The sequence below is a fragment of the Cricetulus griseus genome (genome assembly GCF_003668045.3).
Source record: "Cricetulus griseus strain 17A/GY chromosome 1 unlocalized genomic scaffold, alternate assembly CriGri-PICRH-1.0 chr1_1, whole genome shotgun sequence".
Classification (NCBI taxonomy): Eukaryota; Metazoa; Chordata; class Mammalia; order Rodentia; family Cricetidae; genus Cricetulus; species Cricetulus griseus.
In genome coordinates, this window is record NW_023276807.1 from 210,139,086 (window position 1) to 210,163,222 (window position 24,137).

Consider the following 24,137-nt stretch of genomic DNA (forward strand, 5'->3'; position numbering starts at 1 on the left):
TCATTCTTCATCGTGCATTTTCTGCGGAGGAAGGAAGAAGAGTTCTGAGGGCAATGGGCAAATTGGTCTGGGAAGGAATCCCTAGAGCTGTCAGTGGCTTTAGGAAGATGCCCTTGGTCCAGGGGTGGGGGAGGATAACCCTCAGGGATCTTGAAGTCTCACGATAGGGGTGCTTGTAGCTTGGAACGCAGCTCTAGGGCTGCTGTGAGTGTGAGAATGGATTCTCAGGTGTAGGTGTCTATGGCACCCTTGTGCATATTGCCTTCTCCACATGTCTAAATGCATGTGGCATACACATATAACTGTCCAGAGAACAGCATGCATTCAGGGACAACCTGGTGGGGGCATGACTAGCAATCCCAGGGGAGGAACCCACCTTGGCACCAATGTCACGGCTCTTGGCCCGCAGCTTGTTGACCTGGGACTCGGCGATGTCCGCCCTCTCCTCTGCCTCATCCAGTTCATGCTGCACCTTGCGGAACTTGGACAGGTTGGTGTTGGCCTGCTCCTCCTATGAGCAGATAAAGGGATGGGAGGATGGGGTGAGAAAAACTCTGGAATGGACTCTCAGATTCTCATGGTCCCTGTCCCCAAGCCACTCCTCACCCACTTCCTGCAACAGCCCTCCCAGGGATGTCTTGCTCGGTACCCTCCTCAAACTTGTTCCATGCTTAAGATCCACCATGGCCACCCACTGCCCGGAATGAACCCATGCTGTCTGGCATACCACTTCAGAATCCAGATTCCCTGCATCTGTTCCAGCTGTGCCTCAGGCAGATGCCTGCAGACTTGGGGGTTCTCTGCACAGCTGTGCTCATCCACACCACACCCAAACGTTTCTGTCCACCAAGATGGCTTCTCCTTTGCTCTGTGTCTAGTTAGGTTTCTTTCCAGTCTAACTCTCGGCCCTCTCCTGTCCTCAGCAGCACCTGCCACTGTTCTGTCCTGACTTCCTCATCTGGTCTCCCAGTATGTGGACTGTAAGCAGCCAGTGGGCAGATGCAGGGGTACTAGATGCAACTCTGACTATACTAGACATGCAGAATAAATGTGTGAGCTGAAGGTTAGAGCAGACCCTTGTCTAGGCCCCACTGTGGCAGATACTCTCTGGCTCTCACTAGTAGGTGTGTTGATAAAAGAAGGAGAGAAAACGATCGTCTCACCGCCTCCTCAGCCTGGCGCTTGTACGCCTTCACCTTCAGCTGCAGCTTGTCCACCAGGTCCTGCAGTCGCATCAGGTTCTTCTTGTCCTCCTCTGTCTGAAGGTGGGTGGGAGGGAAAAGCCAGTTTTTGGGGAGAGGAGCAAGTGTGATCAACATTTCCTCCTCCCTCATTCTACTCTCCTGCCCAGGTCTCAGCTGCTTCTCCCTCCAGTGGCTGTCAAGGGGTGCTGTCTCTCTTTGTAGGTCAAAGGGAATCTTATTTGGGGACCCACAAACGAATGAGTGTTGGGATGCTGTAAGTTTCTCAGAGCCACAGGGAACTTCATGTGGTCATATGGAGGCATAGTGTCTGTCTGGCCTCCATCTGGTGACAATAGTTCCCCTTGCAGCAACATGGGTACTTTCGGCCAGTGGTTCTAAGGTGACCAGAAGAGGAATAGCAAAGAAAGCAAAAAGAAAAGTTGGTGTTATCATTGTCTAGATTATTCTAATTAACAGAGCCTAATATTCTGAAACGTTCTCCTGAGCCAGAATTTGGACAGCAAGGTCAGTGGCTCAAATGACCCTTGGTCATTCCTGTCTCTGTGTCATTTGATGCTCTAGGATGCCACTGCACTTTTGCCCAAATAGGTCTGCAATCTTTACCCTATGCCTCTTGTATCCCCTTCTTATATGGACCAATTTACCCATCTCCTTAGCATCCTCTTCCCAGAAATTGAGAGTGGTCAATGGCCAGTGTCAGCTGTGCTGATGGAGTTCTCAGACACTCTGAGGTGGCACACAAGGACCCTGGCTCTCCCTTAGTGGTCCCAGTAGTTCCACAGAAGACCTGTTTTCTACCATGGACTGACTCTTGTTCCTAAAGTGTCATGTGGCGTCTTTTTCTGTCTGGCTGGATTCTTTGGATTAATCTGAAGCTTTCATTGTAGTACTCTGAAGTACTAAAAAACCTGGGGAAATGTTGAGTGAAATCGTTTTGGGGAAGTAGGAGTCTCCATTTATTGCATAAATTCCTGCGCTCAAGCGGAACCGCTTCCAGAACCTGTCGGAGAAGCTGCAGAGAGCATCTAAAGGTGCTGGTGACAAGGGTGCCTGCCACTAATGAGCGATGGCCCAGCCCAGCAGGGCCCTCTCTGAGCCCAGAGGTGGGGCTAGTAAAGCCATTGCTGCGACCTGGTCTGCCCTGCCGAACCTGGTAGGTGAGCTCCTTGATGCGCCGCTCGCTCTTCCTCATGCCCTTCACTGACTCTGCATTGCGCTTTTGCTCAGCCTCCAGCTCGTTCTCCAGCTCCCGAACCCGGGCCTCCAGCTTCTGCAGCTGCTTCTTGCCGCCCTTGAGCGCGATCTGCTCGGCTTCGTCCAGCCGGTGCTGCAGGTCCTTGATGGTCTGCTCCATGTTCTTCTTCATGCGCTCCAGGTGGGCGCTGGTGTCCTGCTCCTTCTTCAGCTCCTCCGCCATCATGGCGGCCTGTGCACGGGAGAGGGGGGCACGTGGTCTGCTCGGGTCCTGGTGGGCTCCCTGTGCAGCCTAGGGAGATGCTGGCCTGGAGTGGGTAGCAGGGTGGGGACTCACGTCTGTGATGGCCTTCTTGGCCTTCTCCTCTGCATTCCTACACTCCTGCACCGCCTCTTCCACCTCTGTCTGGAGCTGGGTCAAGTCTGACTCCATCTTCTTCTTCTGGTTGATGAGGCTGGTGTTCTAGATATGAATGGAGAAAAGTATCAAATACACACTTTATTGCTTGGATATATATATATATATATATATATATATATATATATATATATATATTTCTCTATGTGGCTATGGAGACTGTCCTGGAACTATCTCTTGCTCTTGTAGACCAGGCTGGTTTCGAACTTACAGAGATCCACCTGCATCTGCCTTCTGAGTACTGGGACTAAAGGCATGTGCCACCACCACCTGGCTTGGGGCCATATTTTTGTTCAGAGAAAATTAGAAGGGGTCATTGGAAAAAAGAAGGCGGAGGAGGAGGAGGAGGAGGAGGAGGAGGAGGAAAAGGAGGAGGAGGAGGAGGAGGAGAAGAAGAAGAAGAAGAAGAAGAAGAAGAAGAAGAAGAAGAAGAAGAAGAAGAAGAAGCCTAAGGCTGAGGAGATGGCTCAGTCAGTGAAGTACCTGCCACACAAACATGAGCACCTACGCTCAGATCCCAGAAGCCATGTGAAAGCTGACGTGCAGTGGCGCACATCTGTAAGCCCAATGCCGGGAGGTTAGAGACAGATGGAGCTCATCAGCCAGTCCAGCCAGTTGCTGAGCTCCACATTCAGCTCTCCCGTGTCTCAAGATAAGATGGAGAACAATAGAGGAAGATGCTCAGTGTGAACCTCTGGCCTCTATACACATGCACACATATATGCACACGTGCACACACGTGAACATGTATATACCACACAAATAAAAACTAAATAAGCCTAGTTTTCAGGGTATTCCTTCCTTTTCCTTTCCTTATGAGAATGGATATGGTCCAGGAAATTACTCAGCTCTGAAGAAAGATTCCAAACAGCCCAGGTCGGGAGTTTCAACCTTGAGTGCTTTAGTAATGTTTGTGTATGGGAATAGGGCAGTTTTCCAGGGGAGATGAAAAAAGATTTTAAGGAATAATAACTAGAAATTATTATAATTAGGGAAGACTGTACTTGACTAAAAGAGAGGGCACAGTCAGTGCATGGTGTCATTTATACATATTATGGAACAAAATCACACAAGGCACTGCAATGGTTTGGCACACTCAATATATAAAGCAGTGTCTTTCCCATGGTTTGCCTGGCAACAGGAGTTATGGCTTCTAAAAACGTTTTTTTAGTCTGAGTATATGTGTGTGCATATATGAATATGCACATACAAGTACAGCTGCCCAAAAAGGTCAAAAGCATCAGGTCGTCTGGAGTTGGAGTTATAGGACATTGTGAGCCACCTGACTTGGGTTCTGGGGACCAAATGCGGGTTCTGGAAAAGAGCAGTGAGCACACTTAACTGCTGAGCCATCTCTCCAGCCCCAGTTACACATCTAAACTCCCAGACTCCTATCTCTATAAATCAAGCTGGTGGCTATCTTCTAGATCAAGAGTATCAGATGCCTGAAAATTCGGTCCATGGCCCCCAGATTTGTGACCCAAGGCACCAACCCCTCAGTCATGACATACTTAACTTCTGAGTCTATTCCTCTTTCTCAAGATAATAGTTCTCCCAGCTGCTACCAACAGATGAGCGTTGACCCCAGAAGTGAGATACTTTGCAATCCTGCTCTAAAATTATCCTGGGCTCTGGCTCTCTGTGGGTTTCTGCACAGGGCACCCCGTCACCTGAGAGTGCAGCAGTTGCACCCGCTCACTGGTCTCAATCAGCTCCTGCTCCGCCAGCTTCCGGGACCGCTCTGTCTGCTCCACTACAGCCCGCAGCTCCTCCAGCTCTGCCTGAAGCAGATTGTTGCGCCTCTCCACGATGGCGATGTTCTCCTTTAGGTCGTCATTGGCGTGAACGGCATCATCTAGCTGGAGCTGGGTGTCCTATGAGGAAAGTGTGATGGGAAAGAGCCTAAACCTCATGCCATCAGAACCTCTCATTTTGGGTCTGGCACATCCCACCCCACTCCATCCAACGGCCTCTTGTCAAGGGGAAGATAAGTGCCTATCTCATTATGTGTTCTCTAGTCCTAGGCTAGACCGGTCCAGAGAGCACTGTCCCTCACACCTACACATCCAGGAGGCGGATGTTCCTACTTCTCATATTTGTTAGCCCGGTTATTCCCTGTCTTTTACTATCTCCCATTCAAGTGTTAACTGGGTCCAGCCCTACTTAGCTTCCAAGTTTGGGTCAGAATGATAACCTTTAGCATCTTTCTGGGCACACACTCACTCCAACTCACCACCTCCTGAGAGCCCTGGCTCCTGTTACCTTCAAGTGGGCTTGGGCATTCTTCAGGTGCTTCTGGGCCTCTGAGGCTATTCTATTGGCCTGGCTGAGCTGGATCTCCATCTCATTGAGGTCGCCCTCCATCTTCTTCTTCACCCGCAGGGCCTCATTGCGGCTGCGAGTCTCTGCATCCAGGGAGGTCTGCAGGGAGTCCACCACCCGCAGGTGGTTGCGCTTGGCCTGCTCCATCTCCTCGTCCTTCTCTGCCAGCTTCCTTTCGATCTCTGCCTTGATCTGGTTGAACTCCAGCTGAGCGCGGAGGATCTTGCCCTCCTCATGCTCCAGGGAGGCCTGGAAAGGGGAGAGGAGTTGGAGGTGGGTAATTCAGGTCTGAATTAGGTTGGGTGTCAGGGATGAGAGAATGACAGACTTTAACCAGGACTGTGACCAAGAAAGGAGCCGTGGTGATAACCCCAGTACCCAGACTGCTGTGGGAGAGGAAGTACGGGATCCTGAGGGTCTCCTGATGCCTAGACCTTCCTCTGAAAAGGAAAGACTTTGACTTCTTGGTCACTAGATCTTTGGTATTAACATACCAGGAGTTCCTGACCTACCCACCCCCCCCAAAAATCATAGAAAATGTTGAAGTTTCTATAGCCCCAATCTGGGGCCATCCCAGCTCCTTAGAAATGCTAGGGCATTTCTAAGTAACAATGGCTAATATATAATAAGTTCTTGACTATGTTATCTCACTTTATCTTCATAATAATCATACACACAATCAATCTTATAAGGTGTATATATTAATTTCACCTTACAGATGAGGACAGCAAGGCACAGATGGTCTCATGCAAGGGTTCAAACCCAGGTCATTTGACCCTGGAGCCTGTGTTCCTCCCCAACTGTTTGAGCTGTCATTATGATGGCCAGATTCCAACTGGGAAGCAAGCCTTCCATCCTAAAACCAGACTGTGGCATTGTCCAATGTGAAGACCTTAGCTTTGGAGGCAGTCATGGTTACTGGGTGTGTGATCTTCTACTAAGAATGGGAGCCAATAGACTTTTGTCTTTGGGTCAGGGTGACCCCTGTAAGGTAGGACAGAGTAGGACAGACTGGAGAGCACAGGGAGAGTCTGGCCCTTTACCTCGGCCTCCTCCAGGGCAGACTGCAGCTCCATTTTCTCTACCTCCAGCTGCTTGCGGACCTTTTCCAGCTCGTGCACATTCTTTCCCCCTTCTCCCAGCTGTTCAGTCAGGTCTGATATCTCCTCTGGTGATCAGAGGACCAGAAAGATCAGTCACTGTTGAGTGCTGCCTGATCCCGCTTGGTCCTCCTTCCCGGTACCCCTCGGTGCCCCTTCCCTGCCCTTCCGCTCACACACCCTGAAGGTTCTTGTTCTCCCGCTTGAAGGTCTCCAGGTGTTCCAATGACTCCTCATAGGCATTCTTGAGCTTGAAGAGCTCTGTGCTCAGGGAGCGCGCCTCCTTCTGGGAAGACTCCAGCTCTGACTGGGACTCCTCATACTTCTGCTTCCACTCTGCCAGGATCTGCAGGGGAGGGCCACGCAGTCCAGAGCTGCCCCAGGCCCCGCCCCCCCCACGCCTCCAAGGAGAACGCTCTGGCTTGAGCTGGCACTGACCCCTGCCATCACTGCGCACCCTGTCCACAGCTCCACCATGAGCCCACCTTGTCGAAGTTCCTCTGCTTCTTGTCCAGGGCTGCGGCGGCGGCATTGGAGCGCTCCACGTCCACCATCAGGTCCTCGATCTCGTTCTGCAGCCTGTGTTTGGTCTTCTCCAGTGAGGAACACTTGGCATTGACGGCCTCCACAGCCTCCTCTGCATCCTGAAGCCTCTGGGCCAGCTTCTTTCTGTCCAGAGGAATAAATGTGGCTGTACTTGGAGTAACAAGGCCTTGAGATGATCCGCTTCTCCCTAATGTTGATGAGAAAGATCCAGCTTCTCCCCACAGCTCCCTGAGATGTTGGAACCCCAGCCTAGACGAGGTGAGGCTGCCGGTACCTAGAACAGAGTCTTCCAGCATAGGCTGCTCAGGCTTCCCCATACACACAGCAATCTGGGTGGTAGTGACCCCCCCCTCAGCTGAACCCCCAGGCTGAATGACGATAGCTCCTCTGACCAACAAGCTTTTTGCTCGTCTTATACGTGAGTGTCAGGTATAACCCGGGCCAAAAGCTCACCCGTCAAAGGACATAAATCGGGGCCAGCCAGACGGACATTCCAGGTTGCAAGAGTTAGACTTTCTACCAAGTGCCTCCACTGCTCACCAGGGCTCCCCATTCTTCTGTTCTCCCACTCCAAGGCTCCTTCTTGTGTCTACTCTGCCTGTCTTCTTATCGGGTGCTCTGCTCCTTTCTTTTTGCAAATCCGCATGGTAGTCATAGTGTACTCACTTGGCTTCCTCCAGCTCCTCGGTCCTTTGTATGGCGTCCGTCTCGTACTTGGTCCTCCACTGGGCCACCTCTGAGTTGGCCTTGGACAGGACACGCTGCAGCTCGGCCTTGGCCTCCATTTCTTCCTCATACTGTTCCCGCAGCAGGTCACAGTCATGTCGGGCTGATTGCAGGGCGTGGGCCAGGGCATTCTTGGCCTGGAAAGAGGTGCCATCAAGGAGACAGGACCAAACTCAGTCTCCACCCTATTCTCTAGGTTCCTTCTTTCTTTCTTTCTTTCTTTCTTTCTTTCTTTCTTTCTTTCTTTTTTTAAAGACTTTTATTTATTTATTATGTATACAGTCTTGTACCTGCATGCCAGCAGAGGGCACCAGATCTCATTCAACATGGTTGTGAGCCATCATGTGGTTGCTGGGAATTGAACTCAGGACCTCTGGAAGAACAGTCAGTGCTCTTAACCGCTGAGCCATCTGTCCAGCCCTTCTCTAGGTTCTTATGTCTATGTATGTCAGTCAAGGCCCAGACTCGCCCAAATGAAGTGGATTCTCAGTGTCTTTTTGTGGTTTTCATTTGCCTACCTCTCTCCCTTACAAATAGTTGTTGACTGACTTCGAGGGTCATTTAGTAGGGATATAGGTTAATAGACCATCTCTGGTTTCCAGGTGCATATCTGGAGTTAATGTCATGTCCAGCGATGTCATCAAACCTGTCCCACTGTCATCACCTGGGCCTCACCTTGCCTTCCTCCTCCAGCTGCCTCTTGAGGTCCTCCATCTGCTGGGTATAGGAGAGTTTCCCTCGAGTCAGCTGGGAAATCAATGCCTCCTTTTCTTCCAGTTGCCGAGCCAACTCTCCTGGAAGTGGAATGAGGGGGTTCTTGGGCTGGGAATGGGGAAGCGAAGCCCTACTGAGGGCGGGCTGGGGGATGGGCGGGGGCACCCACCATTCTCTGTCTGCAGCTTGGCTCGCTGTGTGGTGAAGTCATTGAGGGAGCGCTGGGACTCTTCGAGCTTTACTCGGTACTCGTTGGCCTGGTCCTCCAGCGTCCGAGACACTTTCTCCAGGTTTGCCTGCAGGCAGTAATGAGCAGACAAAAGGAGAATGTGGGAAGGGCAGGACACAGGGGTGAGTGGACCCAGACCAGAGGAAAGAAAAGAGATGGAGAGATCACAGAGGACAAGCGGGAGGGGGACACAGAGTAGAAGGGATTTGGTCTAAAGAGGGGATGTGAATTAAGGAAAGATGAGTAGAAAATGTAGGTGAAGGTTATGGAGAGGCAGGACAGACAGGAGGTGAAGGCCAGTGGGGAATAAAGAGACCCAGAATGACAAGAGAGGACAGGAAGGCACAGCTGTGAGGGAGGGGCGGGAGGCAGCCCAGAGGGCCCACCTTGGCCTTGATGATCTGCTCCATGTTGGAGGTGACATCATCCAGCTCCAGCTTGAACTCGCTCTTCTCCTTCTCCAGCTTCTGCTTCACCCGCTGCAGGTTGTCTATCTGCTCCCCCAGCTCGGCCACACTGTCAGCATGCTTCTTGCGCAGGGCTGCGGCTGTGGCCTCGTGCTGCAGTGTGGCCTCCTCCAGGTCCCGCCTCATCTTCTGGAACTCGGCCTCGCGCTTCTTGTTCATCTCTATCTGCACAGATGTGGCCCCACCGGCCTCCTCGAGCCGCTCACTGATCTCCTCCAGCTCACGAGACAGGTCAGAGCGCAGCTTCTCCACCTTGGCCCTGGCTGTGCGTTCGGCCTCCAGCTCCTCCTCCAGCTCCTCGATGCGTGCCTAGCCAGGGACGCAGAGGTTCAGATCTGCTTCCTGGACCCCTCCATTGATGTCCCTGCTCCAGGGTTCTAAAGGACTCCCAGGTCCTAGGTCTCCACAACGGGTTTTCAGTCATTGGGAACAGCTGGCAATGCCTGGAGACATTTTTAGTTGTGTGGACTTGGTGGAGGATGTACGGCCATTGTAGGTAGAATCAAGGGTGCTGCTAAACCACCATAGAATGAACTGACCATCATTAGGAATTTGGTTGATGCCAAAGTTTTAAGGATTTCCTAAAAGCATCTGAGACTCAGCTTGACCATCTGAGGCCTAAGCGCTGAGGATCACACTTGGAGGGGGATACTGAGACCTCCCGAGGTTATGAACCTCAAAGAATCCAGTTTCAACTGACTCTGCTCCACTAACCATATGGCAGGGAAATAAGTGCTCATGTTTTCACAGACATCTGCAGCAAGCTGCCTCGAGAGCAATCAAATAGTGTTGGAATTATCTGGAGTTAACCATGAAGTCTAAGCAGATGCATTCCTTCATGGATTCTTTAGATATGTTCAGGCCTGAGCTCTAGCCCGATTGCTCCTTCCCAAGCCAGGTACGTGCCTGCAAGGTACACTCTTCTCCATACCCCCACCTCACTGTCATAGCCTTCATCTTGGTCTTGACTAGATTAGGAGAGTACCCCACCTACCATTTTGGTCTTTTGTCTTTGTAGGGAAGATCTATAGGATTCCATTTTTTGGTGTAACGGACAACTTTAATGAACCACAGAGTGGATCCTGGGGTAAGAGCGAGGGCATCTACACCTCTACTCTGAAGATGGAGAAGGTTGGGGGCTGGAGAAGTGGCTCAGAGGTTAAGAGCACTGACTGCTCTTCCAGAGGTCCTGAGTTCGATTCCCAGCAACCACACGGTGGCTCACAGCCATCCTTTATGAGATCTGGTGCCCTCTTTTGGTGTGCAGATATACAAGGAGGCAGAATGTTGTATACATAATAAATAAATAAAATCTTTAAAAAAAAAAAGATGGAGAAGGCTGGACTTGAAGCACAGGGCCTACACTGAAGACGGATATGCTGTAGCCCAGTGCCAAGACCTGGTGATAACAGCATTATTGTCTTCAAGAGGTCAAAGAACTCGCTCAGACTTGTGGCAGAAGATCCACTGGATAGCTCAGTATTCTGGCTAAAATCAGAAAGATGTGTCCAAGAAGATGGGAGGACAAGCCACCCATGAAATTAAGCCTGTTTACAGCCCTACTGCCACTGTACAGTGAGAAGAATATTGAGTACAAGGAAAGGTGTCACTTACTCCAGGGTGCCTATAGGTTAGAGGTTGGAGTTAGTACCCGAGGACTGTGAACAGAGCAACCTATGGGAGGGGGCTTTGTGAGGATTTGCCTCACCCTGTGCAGAGGGGGAACAGAGATCAGAGGAGAATTGACCCCTCTCAGTTATTCCAGAACAGAAAGGCCACCAGACAAAGTGCATCTTGGGAAAAAGAAGCCCTATTTCTAGTTATGCTTCTCCCCCAAAACAGCTTTGCCAAGAAGATGACACATTCTTGCTCAATGGTGGGAGGCCTGTGTTCCCGTATTGAGGAATGCTTGGGTCTTGGACTGCCTGGAGTCCCAGGCGTTGTCTAGAACCTTAAACAGCCCCCACAGCCTCCAAGCTCTGACCCCATTGGTCACACTGGGAAGAAGGTCACCTGGTTTTCCTTCAGTTTCTTCTGCAGCTGAAGAGCCAGGGCCTGCTCATCCTCAATTTTACTGTTCTGCTGACTGATGTCGAACTCTTTCCTGGGGTAGAAGGGACATGTGACTGATGACCTTCCTTCTGCTGGCCCTAATTTCTTTTATTGCCCTATGCCAGAACCATCCCCTGGCCCTGACAGTGAAGGGGGAGGGGCCTGATTGCTCTCATTTCCACTGTACCTGGGGCAGCCAAGCCGGTGGGAGCCCAGCACTCTGTGCCACGGTTACCAGGCCAGATACCCTCGTCAGCCCCTCCTGCCCACCACGGGTCTTACTTCTTGAGTTTTTCTTCCAGCTGAAGCTTGTCATTCTCCAGGTCCATGATGCTCTCCTGCGTCAGCTTCAGGTCGCCCTCCAGCTTCCGCTTTGCTCGCTCCAGGTCCATGCGCACCTTCTTCTCCTGCTCCAGGGATCCCTCCAGCTGGCAGAGAGAATAAAATGAATAAATGCTGGTTAGGATGAGATCCACAGTCTATGTCTTAAACTTGAAGTCCAGTGGGGTTGGGACTCAAGCTTGCATAGAAACCCTGGAAACACAAAGGACTCGAGAGATGCCTGATGTGGAACCGCAGAGAACAGAAAAACTCCTGGATCATAGACATTAGATGCAGAGAGAAGAATTCCTCACCCATGGGCACTGACTATAAAGTCTTGATCTGAGAGAGGTGGAACATGGTTCTTACTGCTTACATCATCCACCTGCTGCTCCAGCTTGACTTTAGACTTGGTCAGAGTGTTGACCTTGTCTTCCTCAGCCTGAAGGTCATCCAGAGCCTGCTGGTGGGCCTCTTGCAGAGCTTTCTTCTCTTTGGTCAGCTTGGCGATAATCTCGTCCAGCCCAGCCATCTCCTCTGTTAGGTTTTTAACCTGCTCCAGAAAAAAAAAATGATTAAAAATAAATTAATAAAAAAAACCCATCACATTGCTTTTAGGGTCAAAGAATGTCATCTTCGAGACACCTATAAAGATGCTACCAAGTAGGCCCACACTCTGGTCTGAAAATCTTTGGTAGATCTGGGTGAACCAGAGGAAGCTGGCCTCACCTTGTTCTCTGTTGCGTGCTTCTCCTTCTCCACCTTGGCCAGTGTCAGCTCCAGGTCGTCAATGTCCTTCTTGAGCTCCGAACACTCATCTTCCAGCTTGCGTTTCTTGGCGGTGAGCTCAGCGTTCATCTCTTCCTCGTCCTCCAGCCTCTCGGTCATCTCCTTCACCTTGGCCTCCAGCTGGATCTTGTTCTTGATCAGCTGGTCACAGCGCTCCTCTGCATCAGCCAGGTTGTCTTGTTCCTGGGGGAAGAGGAAAAGAGAAAGCTGATGATTACAGAGAAGAAAGGTGCAGAGTCCTTCACAGGGCTGGAGCTCCTGGATTCCTAGGCTCTGGAGATGAGATGGGCAATAATCCAGGAGACGGAGAGAGAGGGAAGAGAAAGACATGTGGTCTCACCTGACATGATGGTACACTCCTCAATACAGAGAGGTGTGGGGTTGGGGGAAGAATGACAAACCCCGGGGTGGGGGAGGTGACAACGGCTGTGGGGCCTCACCGCCTGCACTTGAAGCTGCAGGTCATTCTTCTCCTGCAGCAGGGACACCATCTTCTCCTCCAGCTCTTTACGCCGTGCCTCAGACTTCTCTAGTGATTCTTTGACTCGCCCAAACTCCTCCTTCATGTTGGCCATCTCCTTCTCTGTCTCCGCGCTCTTCAGCAGTGGCTTGATCTTGAAGTAGAGCTTCATCCACGGCCAGTTCTTGACCCCCATGAAGGCCCGGATGTTCCACTGGATAACCAGCAGGGCATCCCTGACGAGAAAGTGTGGAATCAGGAAGAACCCTAGAAGGAAGTCGCCTCAGTCATGGTTGCACTGGCGTCCTCCACTTAAGCAAGTTTGTAGGCACCAAGGACAAGAGGCATAGTAGCCTCAGTCACCATGTATCCTTCCAAAGCAGGATCTCCACATGGAGTAGGGATTCATGACTTAGTGATTTCAACAAAAGAGTGGTATATGTTCCCCTGCTGGGGCAGCAGTAGTAACAGAAGCCACTGAGAGTGACTCCTGTTCCCTGTTTCATTTTCAGGAGACCTTCAATGAAGTTACAGCTTATGTAGCATTTTACATCTCAGAGTCCTGATATATACGTCAGGAAGCATAAAAAAAAAAAAAAATCACTGCTCGGGAAGGCACCAACCGAGCAGGAGATGAGGCATTCAGACGTCGAGCTAGCAGTGTGTGCTTCCCTCCACCCTTGTTGGGCCTCTGCTAGAAGCAATGGCTGCCGTTGATCTTGGTTTTCATTTTCTTACTTAAGATTTTTTTTTTTCTGAGTGTGTTAGTACACACCTTTTATCCTAGCACTCAGGAGGCCAAAGCAGGTGGATTGCTGTGGAAGTCAGCCTGGTCTACATAGTGAGTTCCAAGCCAGTCCTGAATACATAGGCAGGCATGGACTTATTTAAAAAAAATTGTGTGTGTGCATGTGTTGTACTTAGACACACGTGTGTGAGTGTGCAGCCATGGTGCAATTACATCAGATGACATACATGCCAGAGGAGGACGTTAGGTGTCTGACATTCTCTGCCTTATTCTCTTGAGACACTGAAACTGGGGTTTGCCATTTCAGTTAGGCTGGCACCCAGCAAATCCGAGCGATCATCCTGTCTCTGTATCCCACATTGCTGGGGATCACAGGTTTATGCAGCCACACCTGGCTTTTCATGCGGCTGCTGGAGATGGAACTTAAGTACTCACGTTTGCACAGTAAACACCTACTGAAGTGTCCCCACCGCCTCATTTCCTTACTTCTTCAAAAAAATTTCAGCAGTGTACAAAAGTAACTTTAAACAATGCGTTTCTGAGCAGAGTGGTGGTGCACACATTTAATCCCAGCACTCAAGAAGCAGAGGCAGGTGGATCTCTGTGAGTTCCAGGCCAGCCTGGTCTACAGAGTGAGTTCCAGGACAGCCAGGGCTACACAGAGAAACCCTGTCTCAAAAAACAAAGAAAATAAATAAAATACATTTCTGTTTTTATTATTTCTGAACTTTATAAATAAATACTGTGTCATACTGAGTGTCTACTTGTACGATTTGCATTTGTTCCCTTAGTGGTATGCCTTTAAAGTTCAAATTATTATACGATGTAATTGTAGTTTAGCCATTTTCATTATTTTATAATATTTCACCAAATGGCTGGAATACTATTTAGCCACTCGCTCTTAGATGGAAATTGAGGTTGTTTCCAGGTCTCTTTGCTCTCAAGATTAAGACCTCTCTGAAAATTTGTTTTTTTGTCTCATGGTGAAGGGGTTTCTCTGTGGGACTGTATTCAGGAGTGGGATGTGATGATAAGAAAAATAAAGACATGAAATCAAGAGAGGACTAGTTAGGAATAAGAAGGCGTCAGCCGGAGTAGGAGAGAGGGCAATGGGGTGAATATGATCATAGTGCAGTGTGTGTGTGTGTGTGTGTTCATATATATATGGAATTTTCAAAAATTTGAAAATATGATACTTCAACTTTAAAGAAGAGAACAGGGCAGGATGTCACAGCAAGCAAAGATACTTGCTGCCAAGCCTCAGAGCCTGAGTTCAGTCCCTGGAACTGAACGTGGTAGAAGCAGAGAACTGACTTTTGCAAATTGTCCCCTGACCTCTACAGGCACCATGGCTCATGCACAGACATGTATGCACGCATACCACACGCATGCACACACAAGATAAGCAAATAAATGTAACACAGTTTTTAAAAGAGAGAAAATAGGAGTTGCAGGTAAAAAGCTGCAAACCAGATGACCTGGCTGTGATCCCTTGGACCCAAACACAGAAAGAGAGACCCAGCTCTGTGGGTTGTCCTCTGACATTCATGGATGTGACATGGCATCCATCCAATAAATAAATGAGTGTAATTAAAAAAAACTAAGTTCATTAAAAAGAGAATAAAATGTTTCTCAAAATCCTATACTATTTTGTACATCTATAAACAATATGTCATGCTATTTAACTTAGCCAGTGCCTTGAAGTATCCTTGGAGTCTTTAAAGTGATAGTTCAAAAAAACCTATTGCAGAAGAGTTACTTGTCCACATCACTAGCAAGTGGTGCTGCCAGGATCCGAATCCAGATCTTCTAACTGTTTGGCTCTACTTGCCTGCCTCTCATCTGACACCTTTCCCTTTGCTCCGGCCTTACCTGCGTTCCACTATCTTCTTGAACTCAATGCGCATGAGCTGGCCTCTGGCCTGAGCCTGGATTCTGGTGATGATGCGGCTCAGCCTCTCATCACGCATTTCCTCCAGCAGCCCCAGCAGCCCCGCCTTGAAGAACACCTGTGGGCAAGGGGGTAGAACCGGCGTGGGCACAGCCTCAAAGGAGGGTGACCAGGGTAGAGGTGGGTGGAAGACTGTTCAGTGAGCTCCCAGGGACCCATCACCTATGCGCTCTAGGTCTGACTGTGGGAACGCAAAAGTCTCAGCTGTGCCACTGGGGATGGCTACCTGCTCTGCACCCATTATGTGGAGCGCTGGACTCACCTTGGTGTGACCAAACTTGTACTGGTTGTGGTCAATGTCCAGGGAGCCCAGCAGCTTCTCAGCCCCTTTCCTGCTGTCAATGAATTGTCCCTCAGGGATGGCTGCTGGGTTCAGGATGCGGTACCTTGGGAGGGAAATTCTCAGAGTCATTTGCACCCTATGTGCATCTGCTCTGTCTGCAGAATTCCAGGGCCACCACAGACCCCTCCACTCCCACCGTAGTCTCCCTGAGCCCCGGGGCGCCCCTTACCCACCTCTGCCGGAAGTCCCCGTAAAGAATTCGGTTGGGGAAGCCCTTCCTGCAGATGCGGATGCCCTCCAGCACACCATTGCATCGCAGCTGGTGCATGACCAGGGGGTTGTCCATCACCCCTGGGGCAGCAGGGAGAAGGGAATCAGCGTCCTGGTAAGTGGATACCAGGCAGCCCCCCCACCACCACTAAAACCTTCCCCACTGCTCACCTGGAGCCTTGCGCTCATTGGGGATGATGCAGCGCACAAAGTGAGGGTGGGTGGTCCTCAGGTTTGTCATCAGCTTGTTCAGATTTTCCTGATTGTGAGTAGAGCAGAGAGTTGGGGACCTTATGGGCCTTCCCTTGAACCCCTGAGCCCTGGACTCCAGAAACTCGATCACCAGAACCACCGAAAGCAAGCAAGGTGAGTTCAGTCTCGTATAGTGTTTAAAGAAAAAACAATAGATTGTGTAACTAGCTTTTTTCCTTCCCACACATAGAGCATCAGGATAAAGTGTTGTAGCCAAAAGGCCCCAAGCTCACCCACTACGGGTGTTCTGGAATCTCTAGCCCCCCCTTACCCGATGGAGAGCAGACACTGTCTGGAAGGATGAACCTTTCTTCTTGCCTCCTTTGCCTTTACCACTGTCACCTAATAACATGAGAAGAATCAATGAACAAGAACCTAAAGACACAGGCACTCCTGGGCAGGGCAGGGCAGGGCTGTGGTCCTAAAGGGCTGTGTGGCTTTGGGCAAACTGTTTTCCATGAGGGTGGAAGTAACCACCTCTTAAAGCTGCGGAGAGTTCTGGCTAAGATAAGCTTAGAAGCTAGCTTACCTGGAGTTCTGCCCTGTTCTCTCCCTCTCCTAACCCCGCCTGCATGCCCTTTCCATTTCCTCTTTTTGTACTTCACCCTCATCATCTCAGACCACACCCCGTTTTCTTCTCTGAACTGGAGACTCAGCTGCCCTACCCTTCCTTCAGAAATCTTTCCAATGTGTATTGCTCTGTGCTGGGCATCTGACAGAAATGTGTGTGCCACCCTTGCTGACCTCCGGTTGCTCTCAGTCTTCAGGAGACAGACATGTGTGCCAATATCCATGACACAGGTAGGGAAAGGTACAGGTGAGTGCAGATGGACTGACTGGACTCAGCAGCTGCTCTGCACCTCTGGAAACCCCCTAGCCCACTGAGGGAGTTGCGCCCTTACCAGTATCAGCAGAAGCATAGGTGGAGAACAGTGTGGCCATGAGCTTGAGGGAGGACTTTTGGTACAAACCCACCACCGTCTCATTGAGTGGGTCTTTGTTCTTTTCCAGCCAGCCCATAATGTTGTAGTCCACGGTGCCAGCATAGTGCACCAAAGAGAAGTGGGCTTCCTGCTTCCCCTTGACATTGCGAGGCTTCTGGAAGTTGTTGGACTTGCCCAGGTGGTTGTCATACAGCTTGGCCTTGAAGGTCATGTCTGAGGCCTTGGGGAACATGCACTCCTCCTCCAGGATAGACATGATGCCCATGGGCTGACAGCAAGGAGAGAAAGAGCCCCTGATTACACCCCCAGCTTTGTAGGGTCCCACACTCTGACAGGAAGATGCTACAGACCTGCACTGCTAATGAGGGTGCCTGGGCAGAGCCTCCAGGCCCAAGATAGGAAGATAATATTCTTTCATTTGTTTGCTTTTATTTTGAGACAGGGTTTCTCTGTGTAGCCCTGGCTGTCCTGGAACTCGCTCTGTAGATCAGATTGGCCTCGAACTCACAGAGATCCACCTGCCTCTGCCTCCTGAGTGCTAAAATTAAAGGCGAGCGCCACCACCACCTGCCTGATGATTTTCTTAATTAACCTATATGTAGTTGCATCTGGAGCTACCCCGCATAATTTTCCCCCAATAGCAAAATAGCTACATATTCCTAGTGACTCCCTTCAAGGCTTGCAAAGACTAGAAACAAGCCTTTTTTTCAGGCTAGAGATAGATGGATGTCCACAGAACTAGGCTACAGGGGCAGCCAGACCCCTGTCAGCAGTGATTCAAAGGTTGGCTGGGGAGAGGGTTGTCTAGGTTCTGAAAAACTCTTTTTCTTTTAGAGAATGCAGTTCTTGGTTTTTCTTGGTGCTAGAATTCTTTTGAGTATTTGATGAAATTGGAGACCATTTCTCTAGAAAGACGCATATGCCTCCCCACAATTTAGGGGATTCTGTAATCTCTGGAAGATGAGAACCTTGGTCTAGAATTTGAGTAATGGCTTCGCTTGTGGGAAGTTCCCATTTTCAGTGAACAGTGATTGACTGCATGCAGGTCAGACACTGGGCTCTGGCCTGTAGCAAAGAGCGAGGCACACAGCAGGCAACCATCTCCCGAGGAGAAGGGCCAGTAACTGGTTATTTCTCAGCAAACAGGAAGAATAAACATTTCCAGTTTCTGTCTGGGATCTTTCCATGGATGGTGTTTCTTATGTGATAGAGAAGGTCTGGAGTCCCTGGGAGGTGAGTATCATATAGTGGAACAAGAAAACAAATGTTTGCTGGGCATTGGTGGCGCACACCTTTAATCCCAGCACTCACGAAGCAGAGGGCTAGAGGATATTTGTGAGTTCGAGGCCAGCCTGGTCTACAGAGCGAGTTCCAGGACAGCTAGGGATACACAGAGAAACCAAACCAGACCAAACCAAACCAAACGAAAAAAGAAAACACGCTTTCCTCAAAGTCTGAGGAAAGAAGGAAGCACTTGTGGGTGCTTGTGACTTCTCTACAGTGGATGAAGCTGGGTCCGGGGAGCAGCTTGGGATTCTGGGGATTGTAGTTTTCTGAGGGTAGAAAGGATGGAACTACTACTTTGACTGGGTTAGCAGGGAAGGGAGCTCAGGAGATCTGGCACACCTTCTCAATGAGGTCAATGCAGGCCTGCAGGTCCATGCCAAAGTCAATGAACTCCCACTCGATGCCTTCCTTCTTGTACTCCTCCTGCTCCAGCACGAACATGTGGTGGTTGAAGAACTGTTGCAGCTTCTCATTGGTGAAGTTGATGCACAGCTGCTCGAAGCTGTTGAACTGCAGGGTGTGGCAGCCAGTCAGGCGGGAGGAACCAGGGGCTGAGGGGCCATCAGGGTCAGCCTAGGCCTGTGCCCCACACCTGCCGAAGCCCAGCACAGGCGTGGCTGGTCCCCTCCCAGGTCATGACAGGAAAGGGGGGGCAGGGATTGGCTCTGTCACGACACAAACCCCACTGCCGTCCTGTGCCTGGCCCACGGCTGGCCCTCCACACGTGACTGAAGGTGTGAGCGAGTGAGTGAGTGACTGGGTGAGTGGGTGAGTGAGTGAGTGGGTGAGAGAGTGTGTGAGTGAGTGGGTGAGTGAGTGAGTGGGTGAGTGAGTGAGTGGGTGTGTGAGTGTGTGAGTGAGAGAGTATGTGAGTGAGTGAGTGAATGGGTGAGTGGGTGAGTGAGTGAGAGAATGGGTGGGTGAGTGAGTGAGTGGGTGAGTGAGTGAATGAGTGAATGGGTGGGTGAGTGAGTGAGTGAGTGGGTGGGTGAGTGAATGGGTGAGTGGGTGAGTGAGTGGGTGAATGGGTGAGTGTGTGAGTGAGTGGGTGAGTGAGTGTGTGAGTGAGAGAGTGAGTGAGTGAGTGAGTGGGTGAGTGGGTGAGTGAGTGAGTGGGTGTGTGAGTGTGTGAGTGAGTGAGTGAGTGGGTGGGTGTGTGAGTGTGTGAGTGAGAGAGTGAGTGAGTGAGTGAGTGGGTGTGTGAGTGTGTGAGTGAGAGAGTGAGTGAGTGAGTGAGTGGGTGAGTGGGTGAGTGAGTGAGTGGGTGGGTGAGTGAGTGAATGGGTGAGTGAGTGAGTGAGTGAGTGGGTGTGTGAGTGAGTGGGTGAAGGACAAGTGGTGTCCCAGGCCAGCGCTCCCAGACTCACATCGAAGATCTCAAAGCCGGCGATGTCCAGGACACCTATGAAGTACTGGCGTGGCTGCTTGGTCTCCAGGGTTGCGTTGATGCGAGTCACCATCCAATTGAACATCTTCTCATACACTGACTTGGCCAGTGCCCCGATGGAGTAGTATACCTGCTGTACACTCTGCCCCTTGGTGACATACTCGTTACCTACTTTCACGCGAGGGTGACACAGGCCCTTGAGCAGGTCGGCTGAGTTCAGCCCCATAAGGTAGGCGGACTTGTCAGCATCTGATTGACAGGAGAGCAGAAGAGCGCTCAGTACCTCCCTTCCTTGTCGCAACTAACTTCTGGTAGGTGTAGCTGGAGATCCACCAGTCAAGGCCTTGTCCTTGGTCCCACGGCACCCCCCACCCCCTCCACCCCGAAAGCTTCAGTTCCTCCAGCCTGTCTGGGCACAGAAGCAGGCCTGGCAGCAGGACATGGCCCTGGGTGAAGACATTGACCACTGCTTCTCATATTGCTCCCAGTTTCCTCCAACTTTCTGTCTGATGGTCCAAACAACTTTGTTACCAACTTAACTCCTTGAGGCTTGTTAGAAGAACTGTTGGGCAGCAGGGGAGACTCAGCCCCTGGTGACTGCAGCATGTGAGGTCAACAGGCCTCTTCAGTCCATACAGCTCCTAGTGCGTCCCCAACCCTGAGTCTCCCCTCACCTTCAGTGCCGTCTGGCTCTGCCTGTTCTTCCCGCTGCTTCTGCTTGAACTTCATGTTCCCGTAGTGCATGATGGCGCCCGTCAGCTTGTAGACACCGGCCTTCTCCTCTGCGGTGAAACTCAGCACGTCAAAGGCGCTCTGGGACAGAAGGAGAGACAGGGATGGTGGGTGGAGGGTGACCCAGGAGCTCTGCGGAACCCCCAATAACAGCTCCAGACTCCTCACTCACATCAGTGGCCAAAAGCTCCTCGGAGTCATCGATGGAGGCCACAGACACCTCTCCCTGAGATACGAAGGCGTAGTCGTAGGGGTTGTTGGTAACCAGTAGCATGTCTGTGCCAAGCAGGGAGGGCAAGGTAGGCGTGGGGGAGAAGGAGGTAGAGAAGGGGAGAATGGAGGAAGAAAAACAGGACAGGGAGGAGGTAGAGAAGAGGACGGTCAGTGAGGGCCAATGGGAGAATACAAATAAGTGAAACACGGGGTGGGGGGGACACAAGAAAGAAGGCCCCAAGGCCCCAGTGAAAAGGAGGATTGAGAATGACATGTGGCACAAGGACAAATGTGTGGAGAGAAGGAAGGAAGGAGAGGGGGAGGAGAAAGAGGGGGCAGAGAAAAGAGGGAACAAGGAGGTCGGACAGAGCCAGGGAGGAGCCCCCTAGGTGGGCTCTAGGGAGGACATGGGCAATGGTCAGGCAGGCCTTACCCAGAAGTTCCGGCTTCTTGTTGGACAGGATCTGGTAGAAGATGTGGTAGTTCCTCTCAGCCTTTAGCTGGAAGATCACCCGGGACTTCTCCAGAAGGTCTGAGGAAAGCAGAGGGGAGGGGGGGAGGCAGGTGAGAGGAAAGAGCTGAGTCAGAAAAAGGGCAGGGATCCCAGTAAGAGGTTCCCACATCTCAGTGAAGAAACCCAGGGAGAGACTGGGTTCAGTAAAGAAGATTAAAGCCACGAGGTAGGCGGAAGACGGAGCATGTGAGGTGGGATGTGCAGGGGAAGACAGCAGGTGTGGAGGGCACTTACAGGTCTCTATGTCTGCAGAAGCCAGCTTCCCAGTGGCTCCAAAGTGGATCCTGATGAATTTCCCCTGTGGGTAGACCAGACAGGGTGAAGGGACTGGCCGGAATGGTGGAATTGTGTCTCAGACGTTAGCCCAACCCAGAATGCCCCGAATGATTCTGGAATGTAAGTGATCTATTTGGTGTTATAGTTTATTTAGTATTAGTAAAAGTAAGAAAAGGTAGCTCACTCCCAGTGAGGAGCTGAGGGGAAAGCAGCAGCCAGGGTCAGAACGTGTCATAGGCCCTATTTGTGGCTTTGACCTCATCCCACTTTGTCCTGTCAGTGTTCTGTAAGGTAGATATCATTACCCTTGTTTTACAAGTGAAGGACTTGGGGCTCAGGGAGTTTGGTGGCCTGCTCAGCAAGTAGAAATTCAGGCTTTGGGCCCAGAGTGTGTGCTTTACTCTCAAGTTTAAAGTGAAACATTTTTGGAAATGTTCATAAGAGATTCCAAATAGGATCCAAATTAACTCTGTGGATAGTTTGGATCTCTTTCCTGGGTTCCCAGAACTCAAGGAACCAGGTTAGGTAAGGAGGGTTTGTGCGTGGTTTGTGTGTGTGTGTGTGTGTGTGTGTGTGTGTGTGTGTGTGTGTGTGTGTGTGTGTGATCCAAAACCTAGGGGTGATATAATCAACCAAATATGTTGACTGTTGGCAAAGTAGAACTCCCATTTTCTTGACAAGTTTGGATGGGACCATGGACTACCAAAGTGGTCCAGGATCACTCACAAATCTGGAGGAGTTGTCATTCCTGACAGTCTTGGCATTGCCGAAGGCCTCCAGAGCGGGGTTAGCCTGGATGATCTGGTCCTCCAGGGTGCCCTGTGAAAGGAGCAGAAGTCTGGGGTTCATCTTCTATTCACTTCTAGGAGGTTTTGACTGGCTGGATGCCTACCCTGATTCTCAGGAGTAGTTGGGGCTGGATGAATGATGAGTCATCAGCCATACACAGGTCTCAGAGCTCGTGGGAAGATCTTCTGCTCTGACTCTCACAAGCCCTGCTCCCTCCCCCCCCTCAGCCCCATCACCTCTGTGTGAGCCTGTGACCCGTGCTCACCTTGTTTGCATTGGGATTTTCCTTCTTGCGGTCCCCTATGGCTGCAATGCTAGCAAAGTACTGGATGACACGTTTTGTGTTCACAGTCTTCCCCGCTCCGGATTCTCCACTTGAGGCAACAAGGGGCAATCAGAACCCAGGAATCCCACTAGTGTTCATACAAAGTTCTCCACACTCTTCCTTTCCTAGTCCAGGCCACCAATGAGATTTGCTTTCTCAGAAGAGCCCAGTTGCCCATATCCTTGCATTTATGACCTGAAAGCTCTCTCTCCCACCTGTACCCTAGGGATCAACCTGTGCATCCCCACCCAAAACCCCTGGAGGATTGGTGCCTGCTCACGTGATGAGGATGGACTGATTTTCACGATCTGGAAGAGATAGAGGAGAGGCAATGGGTCAGGGCTGGGTGGGGACTAGGGATGAGGGGACACAGACCAGGGTACCAGGCTCACCTGTCAGCATGTACTGATAGGCATTGTCAGAGATGGAGAAGATGTGGGGCGGAGCCTCGCTCCTCTTCTTGCCCCGGTAGGCAGCCACTACTTCAGCATTGTACACTGGCAGCCATTTGTAGGGGTTGACAGTGACGCAGAAGAGGCCGGAGTAGGTCTGAGTAGAAGACAGAGCCAACATGTGGTTGATAAGGGGAGCCTAGGCCTAGCAGTGGCAGTCAGAGGCATCCCTGGCCACTTCAGCTGGCTCCTTTCACTCTGCAGCTAGTCAGGGGGGCAGGACCTTCTGGGAGCCTTTCTACCCCCTCCTTTTTGAGTCCCCTGGCCTGTGTAGGCCTCTGCAGCATATAGCAGCCACTCACGTAGATCATCCAGGCTGCGTAGCGCTCCTTGAGATTGTACAGCACAGCCGGCTCGTGCAGGAAGGTCAGCATGGCCATGTCCTCAATCTTGTCGAACTTGGGCGGGTTCTGCTGCATCACCTGGTCCTCCTTCACAGTCACCGTCTGGAGAAGGAGAATGTGTGACAGGGTGGGTGACCACCTCCTCATGGGCTCTTGACAGATCTCATCTGCCAGTCTTGTGCTCTTTCTCTTCCCAGGACACAGCCTGACTTGGCATCATTCCCCTAGTTCTTAGGTGACAAGGATCCCAGCTTTCTGCCCCTAACTCCCCTAGGACTCAGTCCCCAGGTGGTTTTCCTGCCCATGCTCTGAAGATATTCTAGGGTTCCTTTCTCTTGCCAGCCCCTGGCCTTATCCAGTAACCGTCTCTTTTCTGCCCCCATGTTTTAAGTATATAAAGGCAAAGCTGGGGACTAGCAGCTCTAAAACCTGTGTACACTGTGCCGTGTATGACTCTTGGGCTGTCTCCTGACTACAGTTCTCATGGGCACTGTTGCTCCAGAAAAACCTTTCCTCAGAGGGGCAACCCCAACTCTGTACTCTGCAGCAGTCACAGTTGGGGTTTGATTGGCATCAGTTTGCTATGCCTTGATGCCAGTAGCATCTGGCATCAGGGATTCAAGTGTTTTTACAGTGAAAGAGGTGGTGGCTCTTGACAGTTAAATGATGTGCCTTCATAGTGGCCAGAGCTGGACGGATTAGAAACCTTTGTGGGTTGTAGCTATCGATCCACACAGCCCTGGGAAGCAACAGCCAGGCAGCACACCTGTGAGGCACACAGCTCTGAGCCCTACTGGTGACAGGGGTTGAGTCTCAGGGGTAGACTA

At 50.9% G+C, this 24,137-nt stretch overlaps 1 protein-coding gene across 1 annotated transcript in view; it reads right to left on the reverse strand.

Moving 5' to 3' along the window:
• The window catches only part of LOC100770130 (myosin-6), a 24,766-nt gene continuing 629 nt past the window's right edge, over nt 1-24,137 (reverse strand). The window contains exons 2-37 of the mRNA XM_035452518.1: nt 23,269-23,412; nt 22,907-23,063; nt 22,795-22,822; nt 22,455-22,563; nt 22,127-22,219; nt 21,359-21,422; nt 21,044-21,142; nt 20,570-20,673; nt 20,340-20,478; nt 19,646-19,914; nt 18,618-18,788; nt 16,950-17,259; nt 16,319-16,389; nt 15,967-16,054; nt 15,759-15,876; nt 15,505-15,628; nt 15,164-15,300; nt 12,524-12,779; nt 12,024-12,266; nt 11,671-11,847; nt 11,256-11,401; nt 10,935-11,025; nt 8,841-9,230; nt 8,395-8,521; nt 8,187-8,305; nt 7,452-7,648; nt 6,725-6,908; nt 6,420-6,585; nt 6,183-6,307; nt 5,080-5,388; nt 4,488-4,691; nt 2,737-2,862; nt 2,356-2,631; nt 1,164-1,259; nt 377-511; nt 1-21 (exon numbers count right to left, since the gene is read on the reverse strand). Of these exons, the coding sequence (XP_035308409.1) occupies nt 1-21; nt 377-511; nt 1,164-1,259; nt 2,356-2,631; nt 2,737-2,862; nt 4,488-4,691; nt 5,080-5,388; nt 6,183-6,307; nt 6,420-6,585; nt 6,725-6,908; nt 7,452-7,648; nt 8,187-8,305; nt 8,395-8,521; nt 8,841-9,230; nt 10,935-11,025; nt 11,256-11,401; nt 11,671-11,847; nt 12,024-12,266; nt 12,524-12,779; nt 15,164-15,300; nt 15,505-15,628; nt 15,759-15,876; nt 15,967-16,054; nt 16,319-16,389; nt 16,950-17,259; nt 18,618-18,788; nt 19,646-19,914; nt 20,340-20,478; nt 20,570-20,673; nt 21,044-21,142; nt 21,359-21,422; nt 22,127-22,219; nt 22,455-22,563; nt 22,795-22,822; nt 22,907-23,063; nt 23,269-23,412 (5,613 nt within the window). The remainder of the gene's footprint in view (nt 22-376; nt 512-1,163; nt 1,260-2,355; nt 2,632-2,736; nt 2,863-4,487; nt 4,692-5,079; nt 5,389-6,182; nt 6,308-6,419; nt 6,586-6,724; nt 6,909-7,451; nt 7,649-8,186; nt 8,306-8,394; nt 8,522-8,840; nt 9,231-10,934; nt 11,026-11,255; nt 11,402-11,670; nt 11,848-12,023; nt 12,267-12,523; nt 12,780-15,163; nt 15,301-15,504; nt 15,629-15,758; nt 15,877-15,966; nt 16,055-16,318; nt 16,390-16,949; nt 17,260-18,617; nt 18,789-19,645; nt 19,915-20,339; nt 20,479-20,569; nt 20,674-21,043; nt 21,143-21,358; nt 21,423-22,126; nt 22,220-22,454; nt 22,564-22,794; nt 22,823-22,906; nt 23,064-23,268; nt 23,413-24,137) is intronic.